This window comes from Aphidius gifuensis, linkage group LG1, assembly GCF_014905175.1.
Source record: "Aphidius gifuensis isolate YNYX2018 linkage group LG1, ASM1490517v1, whole genome shotgun sequence".
NCBI classification, from domain to species: domain Eukaryota; kingdom Metazoa; phylum Arthropoda; class Insecta; order Hymenoptera; family Braconidae; genus Aphidius; species Aphidius gifuensis.
Genome location: NC_057788.1, coordinates 9,126,920 through 9,139,183, shown reverse-complemented (window position 1 = coordinate 9,139,183; position 12,264 = coordinate 9,126,920). Strand labels below are relative to the sequence as shown.

Here is a 12,264-nt window from a genome sequence, read left to right as displayed (position 1 = left end):
TTTAATTGAATTTTATTGATGTTAATTTTACTGGTAAATCATCAATTTTTATTTGATCTACATTTTGAAACATGTTTTTGTTGATTTTATTATTCTAGTTGTAATATACATTTAAATTCATCATTAGTTTTTTAAATATATATTTTTTAGAATGTATTAAAATGAGGCCAGAAAGAAAATGTGTTGCAAAAAACCAACGAATCTCTGATAATGGTGACAAGAATAATAAAAGGCCAAAAAGAAGATGTGTTGTGAAAGACCAACAAATCTATGATGATAGTGACAAGAATAATAAAAAAGTTGTCATCAATTCACTGGATTATGACTCATTAGCAAAAATCATCATGATGTTGCCAATACCAGAAAGGATAGAAATGGAAAAAGGTCAATATTATTATCAAAATAAAGTTTCTTTTTTGTTAATAAAATATCAATGTTTGTATTATTAATTTTTAAATTTGATATACGTTCTCTTCTAGTTTGTACCAAATGGAAAGAAGCATGTCAACTAGCTTGGTATGACATTAAAAAATACAAATGTGAATCATCAATTGGACGTTGTTATGATAACCGTTTGTTGACACAATCATACCTTGAGAAAATATTATTAAGATGTGGTAAATATTTAAGAGAATTGTCTCTCTCAAATATTTTCGATTCGAGGATCATGCCAATTGTTGGTGATCATTGTAAAAATTTAACAACCTTGGAATGCAAATTTAATGATAATTCCTTAATTGATAATGCTGATCACTTTGTTCAAGCATTTACACAATTGGATAAATTGAAATGCATTAAAATGTTACTGAACTATACGAAAAAACATAAAACAATTAATCTATTTGAAATAATAAATAGTCTTCCAGAAGAAATTAATGAAATTCATATACTTCATAAATATTGGTCGCGGGATAAACCAGAAGTTCTTTTCGTAAGTTGTTTTTGAATACCTACTAGTTGTTTATCACCAGTGACAAACAATACTATTAATCAAATAAATACAAATTAGTTTAATAAATTTCTATTATTTTCAGACTTTAAAAAGATTTAAAAATCTTAAGAAACTGACTTTACAAAGCTTCTGCGTAAACGAGTTAATTCTTCAAGAAATAGCAAAAGCAACAACACTTGTTCATCTTGACATTGAAATATATTGTAAACACATAGAGTTTCCTCTATTCGATAAACTCGTTAATTTGGAATATATACAAATAAGTATTGAAAGAAAATATAGAAAGACAAAAGACTCTACAAAAGTAGTCGACACTATTTTTTGTAAATGCAAAAATCTAAAACATCTTGATATTCCAAATGACTTTTATGATCTTGCTGAAATTTCTTTGGCAAAATGGAAAAACTTAAAAAATTTAGAATATCTTACTTTATCTTGTGATGAAGTATTACCTGACTTAGCAGATACAATTGTTAAATATTGCAAGAATTTGAAACACTTGTTTATTAACCCTTTATACCGTGATATAGAGGGAAATGTTGTAAAAAAGTTAACAAAATTGGAAAATCTTGAAAGTTTAAAGATGTTTAATAGATGCCTCAGTGAGGAAGCAATAATCGCAATTTCAAACAATTGTAAAAAACTTAAACGTTTAGAACTTGATGATTGCACTGTAGTATCAACAGGTATTGATAGTGACGATTTTTATTCATGTGTTTTAAATGAGTTATCAAAACTACAATATCTTGAACATCTAAGCTTGAATAATGCAGGATGTATTGAAGATGATACAATTAGTGATATTGCGAATAATTGTAAAAACCTAAAATATTTAGATATCTGTGGTATCAATGGTGATATTGCTGAAACAGCTCTCGTTGCTTTAACAAAGTTGGAAAATTTAGAAATACTAAGAGTAGACATTCGTAATATTTCCGACAGCTTCATTATCAGTTTAAAAGGATTAAAAGAATTTTTTTGTAGTGGTTGTTGTAATCTTACTGATACTGGTATTCTTCAATTTATAAAAAATAACCCAGATCTCGAAGAAATCTATATCGAGAGAAAAAATAATATTACAATTGACTTTGTTATTGGTGCTGATGAGGCAACCAAAAATCGTACAAATGGAATAATTTTACGCTTACGAATATCTAATAAGTCAATAGTTGAAGCTTCTAAGTCAATAATTAAATCTCAATGGTTGGTTTTTTGTTAGAGCATAGATTTATCCTTTAAATTAATTTAAAATATCTTTTTTTCTTATTTATAAGCTTAATATTCTTTCATAATGTATAATTCTTAAAAACACATACAAAATACGTTACCAGGTCAAAGACATTGTAAAAGATTATTATCATTATTACTTGTTTTCTATATTACTTTAAATCGCAAAAATTCAAATGTCATTGTTAATATTTTATTGACAAATTAATATTTTATTTAATCATTTTTTTTGTAAAAAAAAGTTCAATAATAAAAATACTTTCTTACATAATTTTTTGTATTAAACATTTTTTGTGTGTGGACAAAATGTGTGTTATTAATGCATTTAAACGTGTTTAAGTCAGTTAAATAATAAAAATTGAAAACAAAAACTTTTTTTGTATAAGTACAATTTTTATACTTTAATATAAATGATGTGTAGCAAAATATAAGTTTTACACTATTTTCGTAACACTATTTTTATAAAATTACGGAGATAAAATTAAAAGATAATATTTTTAGAGAAACATGAAATTAAAGAAGTAAGCAATGATATAATATTTTTCAAAAAATGTGTACTTTATTTTTCGTAGACATTTAATTAATACAAAAATCGAAATTATTTAGAGAAAAAGAATCAGACAATTCAAGTTTTTCCAGTATAAATGTATTTTTTTTTTTTTTTAAATGATTAAACAACAAGATAAATATTATTTCGAAATAATTTATACAACACTGTATTTATACTTAAGTATTTTACCAATTTTTTTATACAAAGCAGGTTTTCTATTAATAGCTTTAGCATGAGCTTTCCAAATAATATCTTGAACATCTTGAAATTGCAAATGACACTTGTCGCTTTCAAGACAAAAATTCATGATAATTTTTTTAGTCAAAAAATGAATATATTTTCTCATAATACTAATAATTTTATTATAAATAATATCCTCAATTTCAAACATATTTACCAATAAAATAGCACATTTATCAGCAGCAATTTTTGATATTTTTTTAACAGTATTTTCAATTGTACTTGAATTATTTATTTTATAACTCAAACTCAATTGATTTATTTTAAGCATTTGTATATTTTTAAGTCTTTTATAAAACGTTGCAAGTGTTTTATCTGGTTCCACAACATCTGATGTTACCATATATTGAATTGGTTTATCAAAAAACTCAGGAATTATTTGTAATGTATCAATATTAAATTTATATCCAAGATAAGAAAATTCTTTATTACAATATGGTTGTAAATTTGTAAATGTTTTACTTTTTGAAAATTTACACTTATAATTGTTAATTCCTTTTTTAATAATATTTAAAAAATCTTTAGCAATTTCTTCATCATGTGTTATGTATAAAAAATCATCAACATATCTAAATAAATTACCTTCTTTTTTAAATTTTAAAAAGTTATCTTTTACCATTGTACTGTAATATATTTCTGAAAAACTTGATGAAGTATTTAAACCCTGTGCAACACCTTCTTTTAATATATAATTTTTTCCATCAATAACAACATACTGATTCAAAATATATGAAACAATTTTTTCTTGTAATTCTTTAAATGTTATTTGTCGATCATTACCAGTAACACAACACAAACGATTAGCTGCTAATGGTAAGTCCAAATTATCAAAATATTGACGACTTCTATCAATTATATATTCATTTTTATTTTTTTTAACCAACATTCCATATGTTTTTAATCTCAAATTACTGGGTAATGATTCTGTTAACTTCATGATAATTTGTAGTAATTTATTCTGATCAATTGATGGAAATGCATTGGCAATATCAGTAGCAATAAAAAACGTTTTTGTATCTGGATCTGTTTTTTTTTTATTAACAACACCTAGCCAAACATCATGAAGTTTATCTGATGAAAAACATTCAAAATTTGTTATTAATAATTGTTGTAAAAATTTTGTAATCAATTTTCTATAATATTTGTTTTCTTTGTCTATATCACTTTCTGGATTATTTTTTATTACATGATAAATTGTACGTAGACCACATTTTTTTGGTAATAATTCAAGTGATATTAAACTTTGTGAATTAATTTTTGGTTCAATATTTGTTTCTTCATATGCATTATTTTTTTTTTGTCTACTAATGTATTGATTTGTTCTATATTGCCAGGGATCTTTCAACATGTATATTTTCTTAGCTGAACTTGTTGTTTTTGTACTTGCAAACATTGATTTAAATATTCCAAGTACATAGTAATTAATAAACCATCCTGCAAATATTGACATGATTTTTATTTTATCTGATAAATCATCAATTTCATTTAGCCATTTAACGTCATTTGTTTTTAGAGTGAAACATAAATTATAAGGAAATTTAGAATAATGACAAGCTTTTAAATGTTGTTTAAAAAATCTTAATATTAACTTTATGTTATGAAATGAAGAACCAAATAATTCTTTTGGTACTACATTGAGCATTACTTTTGACATATATGTCATTATTAATTTTATTGGCATTTCAACTCGATACTTTTCAAATTTTTTTGGCAAATTAAGTAAAAGCTTTGTGTAATGAAATTCCAAATGTTTTTCTTTAAAATTATCCAACATTGTAGTTAACATTTGTTTTATTTTGCACTTTTGATTTCGATCAATGTAATTGGCAAATATTATTTCAAATATTTCTGAACCTGTTACTGAAATTTTTGAATCAAGATTATATGTTGTAAATTTAAGAAATATTCCATCTTTTATATGTTTATTTCTTCTTTCTTGATTAATCTCAGATAATTTGATATTTCGTTTTAAATTTTTTATGATATCTGATACTTTTGAAGTATTTTTTGATGAATTTTTATTAACAGCTTCATTTGTTATGCTATCATATTTTATTTTTGGATGTATTGATAAAAGCTCAACATCATTTTCAAATTCTTTTTCAATTATTTCAATACTTGGTGATATATCATCATCATCATCACTATCATGATCACTTTCATCATCATCAACAACATTATTAGAACGTTGAGTGTTTCTTTTTGACTTTTCATTCATTGTTTGATATGATATCAATTCCATTTCGTCCTCCACCATTATTGCACCAAGTTTTGTTTTTACAAATTTACTTTTATCTGTATTATACAAATGATTCTTTATTTTGTTACCATATCTATTTTTAATAATTTTCCAACTTTCAGGTGAAAGAAAATCACTCGAAGGATCTTCGTCCACTTCCATTGGTGTTATATCCTAAAGAATTATTAATTGTTAGGTTAGATTTTTATTTTTATTATTGTGATTAATATAAATTAATTATGCATTGATAAAAATTATAAATAATTTCTATTAATTGTACTTGTTTGTTTTAAGATAAAATTGATATATTTTTGTGTAATTAAATTACCTGTTGATGCATTTTTATGGACAAGAGATGAACCAACCATGCAAGTGAGAATGTAAAGAACAGCCAAAAATAAAAATCAAGGATTCTAAGAATTCTTTTGTTTTGTTTCTATGCAAGAGTGCCAAGGGTCACCAGAGGGATTCCCAATTTCCCAAATGAATTTTTAATATAAATGTAAACTCACCAAAACCCCCCTCAAGAAGAATTACCCCTTGATGACAAAATTAATCACATTAATACTTCTGATAAATTTAAAACACATAATTAATTATCAGACAATAAATTTTTATTGTAATTAAAACTATTTACATCCAGCTTATAAAAAAAAAATTAAAAAATAATTAAAATATACCCCAGGCTTCTTCAAAACCTGAGCATAATTTAGTGCAAGTTAATGCTCCAGATAATGGATAATTACTAATTGAAAGTGTCTCTTCAAGATAATCAGCTTTTATCTAAAAATAAAACAAAAAACAACAATTATATTTTTGATTATTTATCATTGTTTTTTTTTGTAATAATTACCTGTCCATGTGCCATTGCACCAACAACAATTGCAATTGGTTCATCAGCAGGTACAATGTCTTTTGTATGTTTAACATTTGTTGCTGAAAATGACATGCCAATTTTTCTACAACCAGTTGGTAAATGATCTGTCACTGGATTTTTAATGATTTTTAATAATCTCATGTTTCCTTCTGATGAACGTACACTGTATTTATGAAGTAATTGAACTGTCAAAATATAAAATAATTATAAATTAATAATAAATATATTAAATAATATAATAAAATCAATAGAAATATGTTACCCATAAGTCCAGCAAATCTTTTAAATGTTCTAGGTATTCTTGTTTGTGGATTAACTTCAATAAGAACATTTTTTTCAGTTGAAACATATACTTGAAGTAGTCCAGCTCTGTTAAGTGGACTATCCAAAAGCATCAGTAGTTCTTGATGAACAATATCAGGTCTACAACTTCCAGGATCACGACCATTTTTTTTTAGTATATGTGGATGATCATCACAATTTAATAATTCAAATTTATTTCCAATCTAAAATTATAAATTAAATTATTTATTTATGTTTTTTTTTTGTAAATAAATAACACGTGTTTGTTGACTAACCTTAACAGATTCAAGTTGTGCTTGATCCAAAATAATAATTAAACGTTTTTCTTGATTTTTTATGTGTCCAACATGTAGATGTTTTGGTGATGGATCATATTCACTATCGTCATTATTATTTTTACGTTTTTTTGTTAATTTACTCATTGTTTTAGCTATTAATTAATAAATTTAATGATGATTTATCACAATGGTCAATGACAATGTGGACAATATGTGTGTTGCCTGTGTGTCAGTGTGTGTTGCATGAGTTTTTAAAATAATAATAATGGTATGATTCAATTTTATTGGTAGGATCTAATTCAAGATGGCGACATAAATAACCAATAGAAAATAAGAATTTGATTTTGAAAGGTTTTTTCTTTATAAATAAATAAACAATTACTAATATAATACAATTATTGTTTATTGATATTGTTGATGAATGTTAAATAATTATTATGAATATTTAATGGAAATATTATCATTTATTACGGAACACGACCATTTTTCAAACTTGAAATTGACAAAAACTACTAGAGTCAAAAAAAATATATATATACTTCAACATTGGAATTTTTATGTTTAGAAATTAAATTATAAATTTTAGTTACAAGTAAATATTTAAATCATCAGTTAGCAATACATAATCAAATCCAGATTAAAAGTTTTATATTCATTATTTAGTCAAAAATATTTCTTGATTAATTTATCAATTTTATCTAATTAAATTTGGAATATTTTAATAATTTTTCAGTCAACGAAAACATAATTAATCTTGAAGTATAAAAATTGTACTTATACAAAAAAAAGTTTTTGTTTCTAATTTTCATTAAGTAACGGACGTGTACACGTTTAAATGCATTGATAACATGGCCACACACAAAAAATTATTTAAGAAAGTATTTTTATTATTGAACTTTGTCTTACAAAAATATTAACAATGACATTTTAATTTTTATGATTTCAAGTAATATAGAAAAAAAGTAATAATAAGAATAATAATAATAATAATAATAATAATAATAATAATAATAATAATAATAATAATAATAATCTTTTAGAATGTCTTCGACTTGGTAACATATTTTGTATGTGTTTTTAAAAATACATTATAGAAAAATATTAAGCGTATGAATAAGAGAGAAAGATATACGATAAATTTAAATAAATTTGAAGGATAAATCTATGCTTTAATTCGTAACAACCAACCATTGAGATTCAATTATTGACTTATAAGCTTTGATTATTGACAGATTAGACATTTCTATGTGTAAAATGATACCATTTGTACGATTTTTAGTTGCCTGATCTGCACCAATAACCAAGTCCATTGTAATATTATCTATACCGTCGACATAAATCTCTTCAAGATCTGGGTTATTTTTTATAAATTGAATTATACCAGTATCAGTAAGATTGCAACAATAACCACAATAAAATTCTTTTAATCCTTTTAACCTGATTATGTAGCTGTCTGAAATATTATGAAAGTTTACTCTCAGTATTTCTAAATTTTCCAACTTTGTTAAAGCAACGAGAGCTGTCTCAGTAATATCATCGGCATCACTGATATCTAAACTTTTTAGGTTTTTACAATTATTAGCAACAGCAATAATTGTACTATCTTCAATATTATTTATAAAACTAAAGCTTAGATGTTCAAGATATTGTAATTTTGATAAATCATTTAGAACAGATGGAGAAGAAAGTGGCTCATCATCAATATCTGTTGATATTACTTTGCATTTGTCAAGTTCTAAACGTTTAAGTTTTTTACAATTGTTTGAAATTGCGATTATTGCTTCCTCACTGAGGCATTTACAATTCATCTCTAAACTTTCAAGATTTTCCAATTTTGTTAACTTTTTTACAACATTTGCCTCTATATCAGGACATATAGAGTTCATGAACAAGTGTTTCAAATTCTTGCAATATTTAACAATTGTATCTGCTAAGTCAGGTAATACTTCATAACAAGATAAAGTAAGATATTCTAAATTTTTAAAGTTTTTCCATTCTGCCAAAGGAATTTTAGCAAGATCATAAAAGTAATATGGAATATCAAGATGTTTTAGATTTTTGCATTTACAAAAAATAGTGTTGAGTACTTTTGTAGAGTCTTTCTTGTCTCTATTATCTCCTTCAATCTTTATTTCAATATATTCCAAATTAACGAGTTTATCGAATAGAGGAAACTCTATGTGTTTATCATACAATTGAATGTTAAGATGAACAAGTGTTGTTGTTTCTGCTATTTCTTGAAGAATTAGCTCGTCTAAATAGAAGCTATGTAAAGTCAGTTTTTGAAGATTTTTAAATTTTTTTAAAGTCTGAAATAATAGAAAATTATTGAAATAACTTGTATTTATTTGATTATGATAGTATATTGTTTTTCACTGATGATAAACAACTAGTTGGTATTCAATAACAACTTACGAAAAGAACTGCTCGTTTACCGTCCCACCAACGTTTATTAGGTATATGAATTTCATTAATTTCTTCTGGAAGACTATTAATTATTTCAAGTAGATTTAATGTTTTATTTTTTGTCGCACACTTTAGTAATATTTTGATGCATTTTAATTTATCTAACTGCGTAAATGCTTGAACAAAGTGATCACCATTATCAATCAAGAAATTATCATCAAATTTACATTCCAAGGTTGTTAAATTTTTACAATGATCACCAACAAATGGCATGATCCTTGGATCGAAAATATCTGAGAGAGACAATTTTTTTAAATATTTACCACATCTCAATAATATTTTCTCAAGGTATGATTGTGTTAGCAAACGGTTATCATAACAACGCCTAATTGATGATTCACATTTGTATTCTTTAATGTCATACCAAGCTAGTTGGGATGCCTCTTTCCATTTGGTACAAACTATAGAATAAAACAATATCAAATTTAAAAATTAATATTACAAACATTGATATTTCATTAACAACAAGGAAACTTTAGTTTTATAATAATATATTTACCTTTTTCTAGGTCTATTCTTTCTGGTATTGGCAACAACATGATGATTTTTGCTAACGAGTCATGATCCAGTGAATTGATGACAACTTTTGTTTTATTCTTGTCACTATGATCATCAGAGATTTGCTGGTCTTTCACAACACATCTTTTTTTTGGCTTCATTTTTAGTAAGATCTAAAAATACATATTTAAAAAACCAATGTTACATTTGAATGTATATCACAACCACAATAATAAAATAAACAAAAACATCTTCTAAAATGTTCATCAAATGGAAATTGATGATTTACCAGTAAAATTATCATCAATAAAATTATATTTAATGTCAAATAGTATTGAATGTCATGCAACAATTGAAACACGTATTTTTATTTTATAAATGTTCTTAATTATTGTTAAAATTATGAATGTTGATTTACCTCAATTGCAATAATGATCCTTTGTTTTTTTTATTTTTAAATAAATGTATTAATTTATTGATGAATTTCAATCAGACAATTTTATACGTTTGACCGTTAATTTTATTTCTGTTATGCTTGATAACCTTGATAATGTAATTACTAATTACCTTAAATGTAAACCTTTGATATTTATATGAATTGATATGGAAAAAATTGACATAACGTGAACAATTGAAATAACGTGATCGCAGCTAGATGTCTACGATACCTGCATAGTTGTCAATAATTTTGATAATTATCATGTGTACGTTAACGGTATTTCAGACTGTAGTCTTAAGTTTTGTTTTGTAAGATTTTTTTTCTTTATAAACAATTATCAAAATAATATAATTATTGTTAATTGATATTGTTGATGAATGATGAATGTTTAATAATTATTATAAATCTTCAATGGGAAACATTATTTATTCCGGAACACGGCCTTTTTCCCCACTTAAAATTGACAAAAACTACTAGAGGCAAGAAAAAACATTCGAATTATATATTTGTAGAATTTTTGTTTAGGAGTTACAGTTGGTTAATTTGTCATTTTTATTTTTCTAATAAGTCATTTCATTTTTAAAAAATATAATGAACATATTTATTATTTAGTCAAAAATATTATTGATTAATTTATCAATTTTATATTTTATATCATTTGATTTGGAATATTTTAATAATTTTTCAGTCAACGAAAATAGTATGAAAATCATAATTTGTATTTCACTACACATAATTTATATTAAAGTAATAAAAATTGTACTCTTACAAAAAAAGTTTTTGTTGATAATTTTTTCTATTGAACTTTTTTTACAATAAATTATAATAATAATATTAATATTGATAACGTATTTTGTATGTGTTTATTTTGATAGATTTAAATTAATTTAAATCTATGCTCTAACTAGTAACAACCAACCATGGAGATTTAATTATTGATTTATAAGTTTTGATTATTGACACATTGGACATTGCTATGTGTAAAATTATACCATTGGTACGATTTTTAGTTGCCTGATCTGCACCAATAACCAAGTCCATTGTAATATTCTCTATACCGTCGACATCAATCTCTTCAAGATCTGGGTTATTTTTTATAAATTGAATAATACCAGTATCGGTAAGATCCTCACAATATTCACAATAAAATTTTTTTAATCCTTTTAACCTGATAATAAAGTTGTCTGAAATATCACGAAAGTCTACTCGTAGTATTTCTAAATTTTCCAACTTTGTTAAAGCAAGGAGAGCCGTTTCAGTAATATCACTATTGATACCACCAATATCTAAACTTTTTAGGTTTTTAAAATTATTAGCTATAGCAATAACTGTATTATCTCCAATATTTTCTGCATTATTTAAGCTTAGATGTTCAAGATATTGTAATTTTGATAACTCACTTAAAACAGATGAAGTAGAAAGTTCGCCACCATCAATACCTGTTGATAATATAGTGCATTCATCAAGTTCTAAACGTTCAAGTTTTTTACAATTGTTTGAAATTGCGATTATTGCTTCCTCACTGAGCTGGCATCCATTATTCATCTCTAAAATTTCAAGATTTTCCAATTTTGTCAACTTTTTTACAACATTTGCTTCTACTTTCTCGCATACAGGTTTCACGCACAAGTGTCTTAAATTATTGCAATATTTAACAATTGTATCTGCTAAGTCAGGTGATACTTCATAACAAGATAAAGTGAGATATTCTAAATTTTTAAAGTTTTCCCATTTTCCCAAAGAAATTTTAGCAAGATCATAAAATTCTTTTGGAATATCAAGATATTTTAGATTTTTGCATTTACAAAAAATGGTGTTGAGTACTTTTGTATAGACTTCCATGTGTTCATTTCTTCCTTCAATCTTCATTTGAATATATTCCAAATTAACGAGTTTGTCGAATAGAGGAAACTCTATTTGTTTTTTATATATTTCAATGTTAAGATGAACAAGTCTTGTAGCTTCTGCTATTTCTTGAAGAATTATCTCGTCTACGCACAATCCAACTAAAGTCAGTTTTTGAAGATTATTAAATTTTTTTAAAGTCTGAAAATAATGGAAATTGATTTATATAATTTGTATTTATTTGATTGATAGTATTGTTTGTCACTGGTGATAAACAACTAGTTGGTATTGAATAACAACTTACGCAAAGAACGGATCGTTTGCCGTACCACCAACGTTGATTAAATATA

At 24.7% G+C, this 12,264-nt stretch overlaps 3 protein-coding genes across 3 annotated transcripts; 1 reads left to right on the top strand and 2 right to left on the bottom strand.

Moving 5' to 3' along the window:
• Positions 1-537: 537 nt before the first annotated feature.
• On the top strand, positions 538-2,276 carry LOC122847686. Its single transcript, XM_044145500.1, has 2 exons — positions 538-931; positions 1,035-2,276. Exons 1-2 carry the CDS (start codon positions 668-670, stop codon positions 2,169-2,171), a joined length of 1,401 nt encoding a protein of 466 aa, XP_044001435.1. The 5' UTR covers positions 538-667; the 3' UTR covers positions 2,172-2,276.
• A 607-nt stretch (positions 2,277-2,883) lies between these two features.
• On the bottom strand, positions 2,884-5,622 carry LOC122855395 (telomerase reverse transcriptase-like). Its single transcript, XM_044157141.1, has 2 exons — positions 5,537-5,622; positions 2,884-5,382 (listed from the first exon to the last, which is right to left on the bottom strand). The coding sequence occupies exons 1-2, from the start codon at positions 5,546-5,548 to the stop codon at positions 2,884-2,886; spliced, it is 2,511 nt and encodes an 836-aa protein (XP_044013076.1). The 5' UTR covers positions 5,549-5,622.
• A 219-nt stretch (positions 5,623-5,841) lies between these two features.
• On the bottom strand, positions 5,842-6,885 carry LOC122847685 (ribosomal RNA small subunit methyltransferase NEP1). Its single transcript, XM_044145499.1, has 4 exons — positions 6,664-6,885; positions 6,348-6,591; positions 6,062-6,270; positions 5,842-5,991 (listed from the first exon to the last, which is right to left on the bottom strand). The coding sequence occupies exons 1-4, from the start codon at positions 6,808-6,810 to the stop codon at positions 5,878-5,880; spliced, it is 714 nt and encodes a 237-aa protein (XP_044001434.1). The 5' UTR covers positions 6,811-6,885; the 3' UTR covers positions 5,842-5,877.
• Between the last annotated feature and the right edge of the window lie 5,379 nt (positions 6,886-12,264).

What these genes read in the sequence shown, in the direction of transcription:
- LOC122847686 (XM_044145500.1), top strand. Translation starts at nt 668, where the DNA reads ATGCCAATTGTTGGTGATCATTGTAAAAATTTAACAACCTTGGAATGC. An exon ending in ATAAACCAGAAGTTCTTTTC is followed by an intron (nt 932 to 1,034) that starts GTAAGTTGTTTT and finishes TATTATTTTCAG; the next exon opens with ACTTTAAAAAGATTTAAAAA.
- LOC122847685 (XM_044145499.1), bottom strand. Translation starts at nt 6,810, where the DNA reads ATGAGTAAATTAACAAAAAAACGTAAAAATAATAATGACGATAGTGAA. An exon ending in CACAACTTGAATCTGTTAAG is followed by an intron (nt 6,592 to 6,663) that starts GTTAGTCAACAA and finishes TTATAATTTTAG; the next exon opens with ATTGGAAATAAATTTGAATT. An exon ending in GTGCAATGGCACATGGACAG is followed by an intron (nt 5,992 to 6,061) that starts GTAATTATTACA and finishes TTTTATTTTTAG; the next exon opens with ATAAAAGCTGATTATCTTGA.